This window comes from Toxorhynchites rutilus, chromosome 1 (genome assembly GCF_029784135.1).
Source record: "Toxorhynchites rutilus septentrionalis strain SRP chromosome 1, ASM2978413v1, whole genome shotgun sequence".
NCBI lineage: Eukaryota > Metazoa > Arthropoda > Insecta > Diptera > Culicidae > Toxorhynchites > Toxorhynchites rutilus.
In genome coordinates this window covers 21,011,624-21,030,112 of record NC_073744.1, presented here as the reverse complement: position 1 = coordinate 21,030,112, position 18,489 = coordinate 21,011,624, and the positions used below count along the sequence as shown (strand labels likewise).

The window sequence follows — 18,489 nt, the reverse complement described above, 5'->3', positions numbered from 1 at the left end:
GACATCTATTGAGTGTTTTGGTCGAAAAATTATTCAAGATTACCTTAGCATGGGTTCCCTCTCATTGCTCGATTCCGGGGAATGAGAAAGCGGACTCGCTAGCTAAGGTGGGCGCTTCAGAAGGCACACTTTTTGAAAGGCAAATTGCCTATAATGAATTTTTTCACATTCCTCGTCAGGACACACTCGTTAGTTGGCAGCGCATGTGGAGTGAAGATGAGTTCGGTCGTTGATTACACACGATTATCCCTAAGGTTTCGACGAAAGCTTGGTTTAAGGGATTGAATGTAGGTCGTGATTTCATTCGCGTGATATCTCGGCATATGTCCAATCACTACAACCTAAACGCGCATCTCTATCGCATTGGGCTCGCAGCAAACAATCTTTGTGATTGTGGCGATGGCTACCACGACATCGAGCATATTGTCTGGTCGTGTATCCGATTCCATGCTGCTCGCTCTCAGCTCTCTAGAGCACTGAGAGCAAAAGGCAGACAATCGGATATCCCCGTCCGGGATATCTTAGGTAGCCGTGATCCTGATCTTCTGCTTCATCTATACCTGTTCCTCAGAAACGCCGATGTCAACGTTTAATGATGTTTCCTTCGTTGTGTCCCTGTTTCATATCCCTCCTATCCGATCTATAAACTTTTACTTAGTCGCGGCAATACATACACACACTCTTTACAGATACACGGGCCAAAGGTTGTGCAGTCCACTGATCATTCAACAAGAGCCAAAGGTTATATCGCTCATGACAACTCTACACGAGCTGATGTTTGCGCCGGCTAGTGACCATTCTATCCTGGATTCCTCGAGTCGAGAAGACGCACCACGCTAGATATGGGGTACAGACTAGGGGGCGTTGCTGATTAATGGTCAGCTGCATCCCAAAAGGAAGTATCCCGTGTCGGGCACAGGTACAGAGCATTGGAGACAGCAACATCACAATTACGAAAACACTTGTAATACTAACCTCGAGCCAACCGCGAGTAATCGGTTACATATTACTAACATAGTTATAAGGCAAACATTGTCGAAATATTGAACTCCCGGCTCCGTCAGGTTGACGCCATATGAGCCTTAATAAAAATATATATTTTGGATAAAAAAAAATTCTGGCTGTTGCGTAATCCGTGACTGAAATAAATCACTGCAGTAAACTACTTCAACAGAAACAACCGCGCGGGAAAAACATCATGTGTATGAATGCCATGCCGTGTGAATTTCTATTATAAATTTATTCTGAGGTGAATGTAATGGAGACGAAGTCTCCATTTAACGAAGAAAAGGAATCGAGGCGGCCCAAGCCGCCAAGATGAAGCGGTCCGGTACCACCGCCGACCCGCCATCAGAAGCGACGGTGTCTCGCACGCAAATCTGGATTCCACTGATTGCCCGGTTAGTTTGAAACATACGATACAATCCTTTAGCAATGTCGTCGAACGGCATTCATTTGCCCGGGACGTTATTTCTAGCCTACTACACTTTCTCTGAGTAGTTGTTGCAGTCGTTTTCTGCAGTGATTAGGTCAGAGGGGACCAAGTCGCAAAATTAAAAATTTCAAGTTATTGATTTGGAAAATCACGCATACAGCAGGAATAACGGGTCGAAATGGTTATGATTGATCAACGAAAATCTCTCATAGTATGCAGTCAGAGCGGACCATGTACCATTTACCATGGCGAAATGGCTCTATATCATGTGCAGACAGAATGGGTGTCAATCATTTGTATATTGAGTTTAAACAATTTCCAAGCGCCGAATTCAAACCAACAAAACTTTTTTTTTAACTCGTTAGTGTAAATTCCGAGAACCTGCGCAATCACGTGCACAGCCCGCATTTTCAAAAAATTAATATAGGATAGCAAAAGCAACTGCTGCTATGATACCATTTCGCTCAGTATATGCAGCATTTGTAGTGTTCGGTCGGTGATAGGTCGATATCACCGATTTTATTGTGGGTTCCTAAGTCCCTTTTCGGGTGAAGTCTCTGAACTCGCACATGCTACGGTTTTATTTTGGCTCTGTTATGCTGAACTTTCTTGTTATATAAAAGCACACTCTGATTATTAGTGTTTGCAGAAACAACCAACATCTGGACACTTTTCGCTCATAAATAGCCGATTCAAATTTTATACTGCGTATCTCGACTTTTATGAGAAAACATTCACTCGACCTTTAATCATGACTTCCGGATTGGAAATTCAAATTAAAATCCGTCCAGACTAATCAGGTCGCAGTATTCCGTCGTACTAATTTGTAGAAAGTTTGCAAATTCATATGGAACTGTTTATATTATACGTTCACCATAAAATTCCCACTTCAACTGCTATCGCTAAATATGTGTAATATTTATCATCGAAATATTCATGAGATCTGTGCTTCCATTCATCACCGCTACTGTTTCGTATCCGTTTTGATACTAATCGGTTAAACATGCCCCCCATAAACATTACACGTCTTAATATGATTTTAATCTCCTAATGCCGTCTGATTTCACTGCTTGTTAAACGCGAAACCTAGCCGAGTTCCCTCCAAAAACCCTTGCACTCACACAAATCACACTAAAACATGATCAACAGTTTAGCGTTCGGTCGTCAGCATCGGTATGAATTTCGATCATAATCGTCATCATAATCATCATCATTATCATCATCGTCCCTACCAACCCGACCCACCGTCAAGTTCAATTGGCAATGCAAAACGTGTGCTCATATCATAGCATGGGCGGCCAGCTGTATGTACCGTGGCGATCGCTGGGCTGGTGGCGGTAACTCTCTGCCCAAGAAACCGGTTCACTTTCTCTTGCCAACGTATGCTCCATCTGGAACCTGGCGTACTCATTTAAAACGTTGTCTAGATGTTCGGCGTACGCTCGATCACGTCTCAATTTGGCTCAGTCCGCTGAAATTCTTCAATGAGTGATCCTTTCGTTGACAGCACAAATGTGGAGTTGTTGGTGCTGGTTGAAAGATGATTACAACGCTTATCATCTGCAGCGTGAGGCGCCAACCGATTTGCATTATCACCCATTGAATCGCCTCGGAAGAGATGCGTAAGAGATTGTATGCAATCACGTACGGAACGAGCAAAATCGGGGGCCCGCGCATCGAATGGCAATGTCATGGTAGCGCATGAGCTCGAGCGCGGACCCGAGATCGGTTCGTAACCAAATGTTCGCTCTCCTTTTAGTACGACGGCGACAACGAATTTGAGTGGTTCAAAAATTGCTCCCGGTTTGGTTATTGATAGCGGAAAGTAAACCAATTGTATCATAAATCGAAATGCTAAACGGTGTTCGCCTTTTTCGACACTCCGCGGGTAAAATAACGGTGGTGCTCATTACGCTCAGTGTTGTTTATGGGGCAATTATTTTCCCCCGTGTCCCGGATGTGCTGAATCCACCCGTTCCGGACAGCATGGACCTGCAGGACCAGATCGAACTGCTGGAGGATACCGAACAAGACCCGGAGGTGACGCCCGGTTTGTTCCAAGGAGATATGGCAATCGACAACAGCATGTACAAGTACTGGCGGGTTGGACTGAACTGGGAAGTGTTCCCGGAACGGCGGTGGCCAAACGGGACCATCCCCTACGCTATCAGTCCGCTGTACGACATAGACGATCGAGTGACGATCCTACAGGCGATTCGCACGCTCAACTTCATGACCTGTGTGAAATTTGTTCCCTGGAATGGCAAGGACAAAGATTTCCTACTGATTTGGCCCATCAAGTACCCGAAGGGATGCTGGAGCTATGTGGGCAAAGTCGGAGGAACTCAGATCCTCTCGCTGCAGCCACCGGATCATCAGAGCATCAATTGCTTGGGACACGAGGGCCGTGCCATTCACGAGTTGATGCACGCGATGGGGATCTTTCACGAGCAATCGCGGGCCGATCGGGATCGGTTCGTTAAGATCGTCTGGGAAAATATTATTCCGAGTAAGTAACGCGAGTTTGTTCATTTCATCATACTCCATCAAATGTTTGCATGCTTAGGCCAGAATGTAGTTCTCCACCACTTACTGTCACTTACTGACCTAAAAAATCGGAATTTTTACGTAATTTGTGATTCTGATAGAGTACAACTGCGCCTATAATGATTTCGTTACAAACCTCTTATTAGAAAAATAATAGAGATTCGCAGTATCAAAAAATAAATATACGTGAGCCATAAAAATCATCAACAATATAATTTTTACATTCATATAAAATATAAAAACTTCATCAACTAAACTTTTGCGAATGCAGTATGTTGAGGGAATATGTTGGCAAAGGCTACGCGTCGTCTAGGGCGTCGAGTGGAGCTTTCGCACCAGGGCGGAAGTGTCTGTATGCACCCTCTCCCTCTTTGCTTTTTTTTTGTGTTACTAGCTGACCCGGCAAACTTCGTTTCGCCCAAAATTTATTTTTCGTTATCACAACCACGTTTTCTTACTAAGCGCACGTTCATGGGTCCGATCGCAGAACTGTTCATTAATTGATCTTCTAATCTACCCTTTAAAATTATTTTTTACTATAAAATTTCAGTACTTCTACCAAAACTCGACATTATAATATCAGATTATTTTCAGACACAATTCTCATGCAAGATTTTTCATCCACTTGCAAATAACATGTTTCTCCGTTATATGGAATAAATGTATGATACAGAAAATATGATAGAATGAAGACATCCCTAAATCGGACAATTCCTTTCTCGAGTTTTGCTCTTATCAACACATTCGGCGATCCATTTTTATTTATATAGATAGAAGACGATATAGGAGTGAGTTTTATCACACTTTCGAACGAAGATCGATTTCGTTACCGCAAACATCAAATGGAATAACAACGCTCGTCAATACGTAATTGTAGAACACATGCGAAAATTTTTAATTGTCATGTTTGGTTGAAATATGCGCCTTATTTTTCAAGACCCCCTCTCCTTTCCAGAGGAGGAAGGAATGTCGTACCATCATAGAAACATTTCTCGTACCAAAAAACCCTCATATCCCAAATTTGACTCCATTTGTTTGATTAGTTCTCGAGTTATGCAGGAGTTGAGACTATAATTATGTCAATGTCGATACGGATAGACACATTGTTTTTTTTACAGTTTTCGCCAATTTATAATGTTCGATTAATAGAAATTCATGCCTGCAACAGAGTCAGTTCGTTTTTGTTTTTTTGTTTTATAATGCTGGTCTCTTAACTTTAATGCAAACATAAATACTATCTATAAGATAAATCGACCTGTTCAAACCTTTGTAGAGGTATGAAGCTATTATAAGAATCTTCTTCAATCCCAAAAACCCCTACATACTACTTACCCTTTGCCAAACAGTAGACAAAATAAAATGCAGTAGACAAAAGAAATATAAAAACGCTATGAACATATTCCCCAACTTATTACTTCATATCGTTCGAACATGCTACTCACTGAGTGAAAATACAGATGGGAATAGTTTAATTTCCCACAAGCCTTCATGATCTACCTCAAAACATTACACAATCTTGCGGTTCAATCAAGTTATCTGTAACAAAGCCCCGTCTTTCGCTAACCTTTGGTGGACTTAAATTAGTTTCTCTTTTACCAAGTAAATTTCTTTCAAGCATATCGGACCGAAGAAACAGTTACCTAACTCAAACCGCAACTAATCGGGTTTATTCAACTTAAACGGATAGATATTTAAACCGATGTAAAAACGGTTCCGTAATTGTATCTCATAGGTCGGCTGATTACAACACTAATGCTAATCGTAAAAAATGCGCGTTTCTTGATCCCCAAAACAAATTGTAGCCTCCGCGACAGCAGTTTTGTCTGCTCTATAATGAGAGTTACATTGGACATTGGACATTTCACAGATAAAAAGGTCGAAAGTCATAAGGCCTAAAGGTTTATTTTAGAAATGGCAGATATGCCATCCTCTAGAAGCCCTCGATCAAAACTTCATAACAAAAAATATCAGGCGTTTTAGAGGAATTGGGTTTAATACGCGCCTGAATGGCTCTCTATGATCCGCCTGAACTCTGCATAGACGAAATCCTGGGGGCCATGGGTGATAGTATTCTACTATGAAAGTTTGACACTTATAAAATGCTTTTAAACAATAATTCTAAAAATTCTGAAATTCGGAGAGATATTCGATGTAATTTTATACCTCATTTCTGTAGAGTTTGTGTTGAGTAAAACTGATTCAACTGTTGAACTGAGTTGAGTCTCAGATGGAAAAAACAATGAAAAACGATGCATTTCCTTCTTTTTCGCTTCAACTCTACTCCGGACAATAGTCATACTTTCGACCGGAGCGGATTTCAAACAGTTTTTATAAATTACATATACAAGAGTTTTTACTTACTTCACATACTTCACATCTTCTATATGTCTCCAAAACAATAAATGTCTCCAAAATGAAAACATCGGGTCTTCGGGGTCTTCAGGAGTCCTCAAATATGTCTCTTGCACATTGGCACTTACACATCGGTTGCACGTTCGCTTACTAAGCGATCGATCGTGAGTTCTAAACTCAGGGCCCACAATTGACCACCTTTGTGTTGTTATATAATCACTACGTCCACGCAACGATCATCAGTGATGGGGATCGATTCACGTTCGAAGTCCGGTGGAATTCCGTCAGGAATTGGCCCTTTCGAGACGTCAAGCTTATTTATTGCGTCAAAATTTTCACTGTAAGATAATTGTTCGACGCCAACATCACATGGAAATTCTGGATGAAATGCAAAGAAATCACGATCTCGGTCCTCCTCAGATCTTTCAATATAAACTTCTTGGAAAAAATGTGCAAAGGGGTTGCAGTTTTTTTCTGGGTCATTCCCCACGGTTTCGTTAAGGTACATGCGTGATGGAAAACCATTGCTTTTTTAATTTTGTTTTTATGTAATTGATGAAACTTTTCAGGTTAGACTTCATGTCGGACACTATTTATGAGTTGAGTTGTTCGCAAATGTTCAGATTATTTTCGTCAGATTTGTATACCGTTCTGAATCATATTTCGGACACTTAAGGCATATGATGCAGAAAACAGATCTCAACTTTATGCACAGGTATTATTTGGTTGATATTTAGAATAAATTAGTTCAATTAGCTTTTAAGCTTTCTACTTTGGTACCTATTTGATTGAAAACATTAAAAAATCACCGCATAAAATGCTTTTCAAATCAAGCGAATAAGAATCAAACTTCGGATACCATTTATGAAAAATTCAAATTTCGGACACTTTATTTTGTAATTTTTTGAACGAAAATTACATTACACTTGATTATATTTTATAGTCAACTGCGTAACACTTACCAAGCAATTACAGTAACCTGATAACGATGATGAGAACTGATGAAACACGAGAGAAATTTAAATATTGATGAAAGGGTAAATTCTACATGCTCACGCTAAGCAAACGTCAAACACAAACGATAATGAGTGGGTTTTGAATTTTGGATGAATTTTTTCCTACTATGTTATAATTCAAATGTTATTCTCAAATGAAGTGATAGTGAAACCAAGAGATTACTCTAAAGAAGCAATTGTGATATTAATTTTATAGTTATATCATCAGTACATTAAGCATTTCAAGATATTAGAACAAAGTGTCCGAAATGTGATTCAGAACGGTACAATAATTTACATTTAATGCGACATTCCGAGGCACCAGTCAGTGTCGCACCTGTAATTGGACATTGACTATGGGAATGATACACTATCGATGCCTAGTGGCGACTTCCGGTGTGGGGCCATAATTTGGGCCCCGAACTCGATGTTCACAAAAATGTCCAATTAGAGGTAAAAATGTTCAATTAAACGTGTCGCATTACAGGTCTGTCCAATTAGCTAAATGTCGCACAAAAGCGAAAAAATGATTTTTCGGACCATCGGTTAACTTTGAAAAATCAGAACTCAAAAATAAAAAAAACGCCTCTCTGATTTCGAGATGTGTTATGTAAAAAATCCTCAGCCTTAGAGAGAAAATATTTAAAAATATAGCGCCCTTGGTCCCGAGACCATGAAAACTATAAAAAAACAAATACAATCAAAATAACGGAAGCAAAATTCAAATTTTCTGCAACTGTAGTATATTTCCTAGAAAGACGAGTTAATTGTCTTTAATTTGATATGTCGATCATCTAAATCTGTTCAGTAGTTTTAAAGTATTTTTTAAAAAAGTCATTTTTGAAAAAAAAAATGAGGAAATGATGATTTTTCGAATTACCCTAAAATGGAAATGGGTACCCTCAAGAAAATATAAAAAAATATACGGGTCTAACGTTTTGCGATAAGGAACAGAAATACGACATTTCGCGAAAATCTTAGAACCACTATATTGGTTTGGCAAGGAATGGCTGTATTTAAAAATGGATTTATGTCTGATTCTTATGGACTCAGAAACTACTGACCCGATTGGCGTGAAAATTTGTATGTAGAGGTTTTGAGGACCGAGAAAGGTTCTTATGATGGTTCGAGACCCTTCATCATACCATAAGGTATGTTATGGAGGAGGGGCTGCCACACAAATGAAACACACATTCCTGCATAACTCGAAAACTAATCAAGCAAATGGAACCAAACTTAGCAAGTAGAGGATGTAGGGGGCAAGAAATATTTCTATGGGGATATGACACTCCTCCCCCTTCTCTGAGGGAGAGTTACCTTACAAATGAAAATTTCTGCGTTACTCGAGATATAATCAAGCAAATGGAGCCAAATTTAGCAAGTAAAGGTTTTACAGGGCAAGAAATGCTTCTATGGTGATTCGACACTCCTCCCCCCCCTCTCTAAGGGGAAGCTATAATACATATGAAACACAAATTCCTGCATAACTCGAGAATTAATCAAACAAATGGAACCAAATTTAGCAAGTTGAGGTTTTAGGGAGCAAGAAATATTTCTATGATGATACGACACTCCTCCCCCCTCTCTGAAGAGGAGCTGCCGTATGTATAAAACATAAATTTCTGCATAACTCGAGAACTTATCAAGCAAATGGAACCGAATTCTGAATATTTCAACCAAAAATGACAATTGAAAATTTTCGGGAAACTATGAAAGAAAATAGAAAAATTCGTAAAATTTAATTCCCGAATATACCACTAATAAAAATGACGCAAATAATACCTACGCTGAGAAGGCAAAAGTTCCACTGGGAACGTTTATGCCATCCAAGGAAGAAAGGATATTTTAATTGAACCAACCCGTATATGTTGTTTTTATGTTTCTTCTTTTTCGTCTTGTTGGTATCTCCTTCTCTATAATTTAATTGATTATCGAGTAAAAATTCGTCACTGCTACTTCAATCTTTCCACACTCATAAATAAATGCTGCCAATTGATATAATTGAGCCTACACCTAATTAGTTGGTAGTTTGCTTTATTTTAATCAGAAACTTCCTCAAATTCGTAACCCAGGTAGTTGACAATGCAATTGATGACGACACCATTTTGCGTAACCAATAAAATAAACTTCGCCTACTACTCCACCACGATGTCACACTGGTATGATATAACACCAATGTCCTGGAAAAAAGGTAATGAAGATGGTGATTTTTCGAGCGACATAGCATGCGCTGCCATAACTATTTCTCAAAAAGTGACGTCAGTCGTTGTGTTTATATTCAATTGCCTATCACATTTATGTAAAAATGCTATTTTCAGTATGTGTTTTATCAATGAAAAACATACATTTCATTGAAGTTCCCGCTGATTATGAATGTAATGTGACAGCGTGCAGTGGATATTTGTGAAATTACGTTGAAATAGACGAATAAAAGTGATATTTCAGTACAACATTTTCACTCCCCCACGGCCATAGAAACGAACGAAGTTTCGTTAGTTTTACCGTACCATATAGATATTACTATGGCTCTCAGTGTTGGTGTGTGTGTGTGATGTGGGAAAATAGTGTTCAATTAAGCAGCATTTCACCGAAAATGTTAATGCTTCCGAGGACTAAGAATACCACTGCGCTCTGGACCTTTTTACCATATAAATAGTGGAAATAAATAACAATAAAATTGCCATCTGTTGAAAAATAAACCGTTGCAAGATTTCATGAGAAATTGGAAATTGGATCATCATGAAATCGTGAGTATTTTGAACATTGTTTTGTTTCTTCCATATACATTTCATAGAGAATGCAAATAATTACGACACGGAATTTTGCATGTGAATACCAGTATACTTCGCCTACTGCTTCACCTCGATATGTACTCATTGATATAACACCAAAAATTAGACCTACTAGCGACATCTCTTTGTCAGATCGGAAATTTCTCACCCCACTATGCATAATCTAAAAAAAAAAGTTTCGTATGTACCGTTCTGAATCATATTTCGGACGCTTAAGGCATATGATGCAGAAAACAGGTCTAAATCTTATGATATTTTTAATAAATTAGTTCAATATGCCTTTGAGCTTTCTACTTTGGTACCTATTTGATTTAAAACATAAAAAAAAATCATCGAATAAAATGCTTTTCAAATGAAGCGAATAAAAATCAAACTTCGGACAGTAAATCAAATTTCGGACACTTTATTTTGTAATTTTTTGAACGAAAATTACATTACACTTGGTTATATTTTATAGTCAATTGCGCAACACTCACCAAGCAATCACAGTAACCTTATAACGATGATGAGAACTGATGAAACACGAGAGAAATTTAAATATTGATGAAGGGGTAAATTCTACGTGCTCACGCTAAGCAAACGTCAAACACAAACGATAGTGAGTAGTGTTGATAGCTTTTTGCCGATTATGTTATAATTCAAATGTAGTTCTCATATGAAATGATAGTGAAACCAAGGGATTACTCTAAAGAAGCAATTGTGATATTAATTTTATAGTTGCATCATCAGTGCATTAAGCATTCCAAGATATTAGAACAAAGTGTCCGAAATATGATTCAGAAAGGTATTCCAAATACCGGCGTTTACTGATATCTATGTTTACCCACCAGGCTTCAAATCAAACTTCGAGAAGCAATCGCTGAAAAATACCACCTACAACTATGAGTATGACTACAACAGCATCATGCACTACGGCCGGGACTACTTCAGCGTCGCGAAGGGCAAACCAACCATCGAAACCAAGATGCCGGGAGTCAAAATTGGACAGCGACGGTCCGTCAGCGTGACCGACTGCCTGAAGGCCAACGATCTGTACGGGTGTCTGGACACTTCGAGAGGCACCAGAAAGTACTACAGTCTGTGCAAAACGCTTGGTGGCTGAGCAACGTGGGAGTAGACGCCGAGGGAGGGAGTGCCATCACAAATACGTACATTCAAAAATCATCAATAAAATCCATTTAGTTGTTGTAAAGTAGTGTAGTTTATTTTTTTTCTTCTTTTCTTTGATTGGAGGAACCATAAGTATCGCTACATGGAATGTTACTCCCTCAAGCTGGGCGTTCCAATCCAAATTGTTTGACAATATCCTTCTCTTGTTTGTTTTTTTTTGGTTACTGATTGCCATTATTTCAACTAAAACTTCAAATTACTCGAAATGGATTCGATTACGATCGGTACGGTGTGATACACTAATCTAACTGCTGTGTATCACAGCGATGATTTGTAAGTTGTTCTCCCGGATAACCGGCACGTGTACAATTAATGCATTAAAACACATCTTGTTTGTTTTTCTACTCGGAGGGCGAAAAATCACATTCAACTAATAAGCTAATTGTAAAAAAAAAGAAAGAACAAAACAATATATATTGTTCATACTAAAACGTTCTACTAATACGAGTAATTCTTTCTTCCGATTGCCTGAATTAAATTAAATAGAATATCTTAATTAGTTGGAGATAAGAAAGACAGTGAATTAATCCTATGTAAAAGAGAGATGAGAATGCGAACCTCTTTCCCTCTAGTGGTCAAACTTGATGTGCTTCGCACTACTACTGACACCGCCGCCCGAGCCGTTGCGGCTGCTGTAACCATTCGAGCTCGAGTTTCCGCCGTATCCGTTGGATGAGGACGAGGCTCCGTAACTACTTCCTCCCCCGTACGATCGCTTCATTCCACCACCACCGCCTCGTCCGAAATCGCTTCCTCCTCTTCCAAAATCGTTACCACCCCGTCCACCCTTGAAGGTACCGAAACGGTTTCCACCGCCGCTACCGTACCGGTTGATACCGCCACCGCCCATGTGGCGCCACTTGAGCAGCTCCGAGGGCACCTCCTGTTTAGCCTCTTCCAAAATCGCCACCAGCTCTTTGGCCATCTTGCGTTCGTTCGAGGTGAAGAATGTGTACGCCTCGCCGGTTGCGTTGGACCGACCCGTTCGACCTATCCGGTGGACGTAGTCTTCCGTCTGCTGGGGGTAATCGTAGTTGATGACCACCTTGATGCCGTCAACGTCTGTTTTCAGAAAAAAGGGAGGGGGAGATGAAAGGTGGAAGGTTAGTCAGTGTTTAACGAAAGAGCGCGTGGGAGTGGACGGTTTAGTTGAGCTAAATGGGGAAAAAGAGCCAAAAATTTGCTGCAAAATTTATGCTCATCGGAAATTAGGTTTGTCTGCCAAAAAGTTGATAGTTATAAGCTAGGAAACTGCAGTTGAATATGGCTCTCTTTCCGCAATGGAATCGATTTGTGAGATTATGGTGTGTATGTGAAGCGAATAGAATGCTCCTCTATTTGGTGGTGTTTGTAATGTAAGTGTGAGTGAAATAAAAACAGAAATGAATGAAACCTAACAATCAGCCAAAGATACAAACCATTGCGTGTCCAATGCTAGAGGTATATATAGAACTTTTAGCAATGATATTCCATTTGGGGGGTCGTTTTTGAAAAAGACTCCTAATTTTTGATATATTCTTAGGACACTGCATACATTCTGATATATTCTTAGGACAACAGCATCTGCAGCAGTTTGGGCCACACATTCCCACGAGTATTATATGAAGCGGTACAAGGTAATATCACTATTCAATCAGCCTTCTTGAAACGTTCGAGTTCTGCCGGATTGTTCCGCGTCAATCCCGTTGGCGATCGTTTGAGCACTGAATCCATTCACGATGAAAGCGTTGCGATGATTTTCTCTCCTGGTAGGCTCGCTTCTCCTCTGTGATCGCATCTCCATCACTCGAACGTCTTCCTTCGTAATCGGCTGATGTTGCCGATTAACGTAGCTGATCGATAGTGATTCAATTGGGACATAGAAAACACATATTCAACAACCCTTTTTCTATTCCGAATACCCCATCATTCTGCGAGGCCGAATGTTTCTTCATTGGATGAGGATATATTGCCATCTCCGTTTTGTTGGCTGTCCCACAGTTTTCGAAACAGCCATTTAAGCTTTTTTTTTTTGCTTTACTGTTACTTTCCAGCTCAGTTTCACATACACTTTGCCCGGTTTCATGGCCCCTTGCAGCGGGTTCGCTTCACAAATTGTCAGGGGGTGCCAACCGGGAGAAACGTATGCAAAGCATCACTGACGTTAGTATTAGTGAGATGTGCGGACAATCGCAAGCGATTGCCACTGATTTTATCCCCATCACCAAAAGTTCCGGCCTCTGAAAGCAGAAAATTGAGAAAGAGAAAGAAAAATGGAAACGTACGTGAATCAACTGCTACAAAGCCGCTCTGGGTTACTTTGGGTTCAAGATGAGAATGAAGGGATTGGAGGGGGTTTTCGGGAGAGGGAGTTCATTTTCTAGTCGCTTACTCTATTCTACCGTTGCCGCAGAGGTGAGCTCACTTTGAATTTGGTATCTTGGCCAAACGAAACGCTGTATATATATACGTATTATGGATAAACCGACGGATCAATGCGGCGAACACTTACCTAGACCACGCGCCGCTACGTCCGTAGCAACCAGGATACAGCTGTCCGAGTTACGGAACCGATTGAGTGCCCTTTCGCGTTCCTGTTGGCTCTTATCGCCATGCATACCCACCGAATCCTGACCGAAGCGACGCAGATAATTTGAGATCTGGTCGCACTTGCGCTTAGTTGTGGTGAAAATAAGGATTTTGCCGGGATTGCCGCGAGAATATAAACTGTCCAATAGTTTTCCAAGGCTGTGAACAAATGGAAAATGCTACGTTCAATGCCATACTTTAACAAAACCCATTTAAAACAAATATCTCTCCAGCGCTCATCACGAAAACACTGCAACGCCAATTGGGTGGACAGTTGAGTTTTGTATGTGCCAAAGATGTTGCTTTGCGAGCAGTGTTAAAAGCACTGGTGAGACAGCGGTTCGAAACTTGACATCTCAACCAGCGACTCTGTGCTCGCTATCAGGGGTCTAACAAAACTATCTATAAAAACAAAACTTACTGGTCATTTTTTTCGTGCTCCTCGATGACCCTAACATGTTGGGTAATGTTGTGATTCGCCGACAGCTCCAACGATCCCACATTGATCTGCACGTAATCGCCCAGGAAATCACGGGCAAGCCGCTGGACTTCCTTGGGCCATGTGGCGGACCACATGAGAATCTGTCGATCCGGTCGAACCTGTTCGAGAATCTTCCTGATCTGGGGCTCGAAACCCATATCCAACATACGATCGGCCTCATCCAGCACTAGATATGTGACACGTTGCAGTGTGGTCGTTCCGGTTTCCAGGAAGTCAATCAATCGACCGGGAGTGGCAATAACGATCTCTACTCCACGTCGCAGATCGGACGCCTGTGGACCCTTGCTCGAGCCACCGAACAGACAGGTGTTGCGAATGTACGAAGACGATCCGAAATCGGTCGCCACTTGTTGAATCTGTTGTGCCAATTCACGGGTCGGGGCCAACACCAGCACCAAAGGACCACGGATGCTTGGGTCTGGTTTCTGATGATTAATGTGAACGATGGCAGGCAGCATATATCCGAGGGTTTTTCCGGAACCGGTCTTTGCTACTCCGACCATGTTCAAACCGCTCAGAGCAATTGGCCATCCTTGGGCTTGAATTGGAGTGGGCTTCTGGAAGCCCTGCTTCTCGATCTCGTTCATCACATAATCCGGAATATCGATCTCATCAAACTCTTGGATGGGCTTAGGGCAATCCCCGATCAGCGTGATGTCGTGCTTCTCTAGGAAACGATCAACATCGCGCGATGAACGATTTCTAATCGCAGCATGTTCGCGATAGAAGTCCTTCTTAAACGGGGCAAGCTGCATCTTGCTCCAGTTAATTTTCTGAAGCTGCTTGCTTTCCATGGTCCACTTGTCGCGACCACCTCCTCCAGAACCACCAAAGCGACCACCACCGCCGCCGCTACCTCCAGCTCCACCACGGTATCCACCGCCATCACGACCACTGCCGCGCTTGAAATCCGTGGTGCGTTTCACGCCATGATATGGTTCTTTCTTGTAGTCGTCACGTTCGAATCTCGGAGCCCTGTGAATGAAAAATAAAAGACTACTAAGAAAACTTCGAAATGAGTAAAACGAACACACAAAAAAAGTAACGGTTTCCCATATGGCAGGCAATGAAGTCATGCGACGTTAACCTCACTACTCAGCTGCTCACCCAGCCGAACCACTTTCTACTCGTTCCTACCTATGATGAAATTAACTTCCGCATGACGTCACTCCGTAGCACGTTTTGCTCAAATCATATACGCAGAGGAAAAACTAGACGCCATTTTGTACTAAGCTCGCATCACCTCGCCATGAAAAAAAAATCGCCTCCGGCCATGAAATCGATTTTTTCACCATTCGTTTTTCTTTCACATTACTTCGGCAAACTACTTTCTTTGAACACGTTTAATGACTTTTTTCTTCTTAATTAAACCGTTTAACTTCAATTATGACTCACTAATGCCACGTGCCAAGAGAACAAAAAAAAACTATACTTACATTTCGCTTGAATGCTCGTTGCTCTCCTTGTCCAGATAAAAATTCACTGCTGCTGTCGAATAACCACGACCAATCGAATGGACACCGAAGAACTCCGCTGCTGGTCTTTCCACCGAACGCTTCTGCCACAAAATGACTTCCGGTCGCAGCAAGCTAGGAACAAGTCTCGTTGCGAAGATGTTGCGTGCGCTACTACAATGGAGGCTTCTATTGGCCGTCGATTTGCTGCAAACAGAGGTGGCTGCGATTAGTACGCGTTTCACTTGGTGAATGAGCATCTTCTGGCTTCTGACGTGTGTGTGCCTGGTGCAACCCCTCCTCCGCCGAAGGAAAACGAAAGAAAAACGGATAGATCACACGGTGCTGGGAGGACCGTGCACTCAACCGTTGAAAGGTATGGCAGCAGGGAGACACAAAGAAGCACAGCTGCTGCTGAACCCGCACGAGAGACACTTTCGATGCTTACCTAATCACGGTCAATAATGGAAAGAGATCGTACGCGAATGGTGCGGTCCCAAGTTGAGAAGGGTATAAAATTTCCGAACTTTGACAGCGGGCTTCAGCAGCTTCGTGCCATCGAATGCGCAGGACAAATCGTTTTGTCGGCACTGACTTTGTGTTGCATTTTTTGGGAAGGAAAAATTATAATGGATTTTCAGGGTATAACGAATACTCTTTTAAAATAAAAGTTATGAACGAAAATATACTGTTCTACGCCAAATATGTATTTATACATGGAGGAAAACATTTTCCTCAAATTTTGAAAAAATAAAATAAAACGATAACTATGCCTGAAGATGATACTAAATAATAATAGTGAGTTTTTGGAACAATATTTAAAAATATATAGCCAAATGATTAAGTAAGACTCAGGACTATGTCTTATAAATTATCATATAATGCAATGTTAAAATTTTCATTCAAATTTTAACATTTTCAAACGGTCTCCGGGCCTACTAGTCTGATAGAGAATAACTCGAGTCCCAAAGTCGAATGTCGCCACCAAACATCAACACTGTACATTTATCATCGCGGATCGACATTTTTACCCGCAGTTGAAAATTAAAAATAGATTCGTTGGAGTAATTTTCTGAAATTATTTTATTATGCGTTCATTCCCTAATTGGACACGAAGGTTGGAAACGGTCGCATTTCAAACGGTCGTAAAAATAGTCTCGTTGACTGTTGACAGATAAATATGTTAAGAGTGATAGATCATATGATCGTCTTTGTTAATTTTGTTATTATTTTCGTGAAATTTAAAAGATAGATGATAGCATGGAAAATTAAGTTCTTAAAAACGTTCAGCATCATCGGGCTAACATCAACACAAAATGTCATTGTTTGTACGACTGCTATTTCCTGGGATTTTCATGATCACAAATAGGTTAAATCTACAAGAAGCCCAAATCGATTATTATGATTATCATTGTTAGCATAAATAACTTTGGATGCTAAATTCGTTTTCTTCTGGCGACAACGAAGAGTTCATTGGATCCAACAATGAACGAGAACTTGAGCTTTGAGTTCGTCTATCTGTCTATCTGTATAAACATACGAAGCACTCATAACGAGGGAGTCCATTCGTTTAGAATGTTGCTGGCAGTTGGGTTCCTTCCGAGAGTGACACAGCTCGAAACAAGTTAAGGTATCAATTCGGTCATTCCCAGAAAACATTAAGTCGTATAATTTTGCACGTGTCAAGTCTTACAAGAAATCCGAATAAATCATAATCGCATATAATATCAATCAAAGTATGTATCGTGTATATTTGAAATCGCATAAAATGTAAAAACTCGATTTTATATACCATTATCAAATTAAATCGCAATTCGGTATAATAAACATCAATTTTATGATGTACATTGTCGTAAAATATGTTTAATCCGCATCATATGCGTATATTACGCTGATGCAGTTTGTGTGTCGTATAAGCGTATAATTTAAATCGATTCAGTAATGTAGTAAATCGTGTTGCATTCTGAAGAAAATCATGAAACAGTAAATCATATTAGATCCTAATAAAGAACATATTACATCATATTGAAATGTCAATGAAATGCTGATGCACTTGAAAGTTTTAACCGCTGTTGAATTAAATTTCAGATAGCCGCGCGAGATAGCTGGTGGATGATAATCCAGACGACCGGAGATCGAACCCACATCGAAGCAGTTTCCACCAAACATCAATCTGTGCCATTTTAAACATTCATATTCCACTCCCAACACAAGTCAATCAAACAATTATTATTTCTACAAACATAAATACTATATATAAAAATGGCGATTCGTGAGGCTATAATAAACATTTCACGAAAATATTTTGCGCCATTTGTTTTCTTTTTCTATGTCTGTAATAAATCGTATATAAGTATGGCAAAAGTCGTGTTTGGTGCTTTGACAATTCATGAATATATTCATATTAGATCGCAATTCGATTTCAACATAATCGCTATTATAGCCGGTCAAGGTTGCATATTCATCCAAACTAATTCGGTAAGCATTTGCCATGTATGTATATGGCCTCCACTTTTGCATGAATATGCCAGTTAGGCGCATTATATGCCAACCAAATTTTAGGGCATATGATGTTATATATACGTTTGTTATGAGATTTAATGTTTGCTGGGTTAGAATGTAACTTAGTAATGTAACTCGCCCGCTTTTCCACGAAGCGTGCAGCGCAGTGTGA

The 18,489-nt window shown here is 40.4% G+C and overlaps 2 protein-coding genes across 4 annotated transcripts; one reads left to right on the top strand and one right to left on the bottom strand.

The window, feature by feature from the left end:
* The first annotated feature begins 3,171 nt into the window (after positions 1 to 3,171).
* On the top strand, positions 3,172 to 11,480 carry LOC129762234 (hatching enzyme 1.2). The gene is made up of 2 exons (XM_055760305.1): positions 3,172 to 3,944; positions 10,952 to 11,480. The coding sequence occupies exons 1-2, from the start codon at positions 3,287 to 3,289 to the stop codon at positions 11,221 to 11,223; spliced, it is 930 nt and encodes a 309-aa protein (XP_055616280.1). The 5' UTR covers positions 3,172 to 3,286; the 3' UTR covers positions 11,224 to 11,480.
* Positions 11,299 to 16,416, bottom strand: LOC129762230 (uncharacterized). 3 transcript variants are annotated; one of them, XM_055760299.1, is made up of 5 exons: positions 16,264 to 16,416; positions 15,798 to 16,022; positions 14,281 to 15,336; positions 13,783 to 14,018; positions 11,299 to 12,353 (listed from the first exon to the last, which is right to left on the bottom strand). In XM_055760299.1, coding segments are annotated over exons 2-5 (1,788 nt in total). In that variant the 5' UTR covers positions 15,800 to 16,022; positions 16,264 to 16,416; the 3' UTR covers positions 11,299 to 11,859. The 3 variants fall into 3 exon arrangements, with proteins under 3 accessions (XP_055616274.1, XP_055616272.1, XP_055616273.1); XM_055760297.1 differs by lacking the exon at positions 16,264 to 16,416 and having other exon boundaries at positions 15,798 to 16,203; XM_055760298.1 differs by lacking the exons at positions 11,299 to 12,353; positions 16,264 to 16,416 and adding an exon at positions 13,134 to 13,510 and having other exon boundaries at positions 15,798 to 16,209.
* Between the last annotated feature and the right edge of the window lie 2,073 nt (positions 16,417 to 18,489).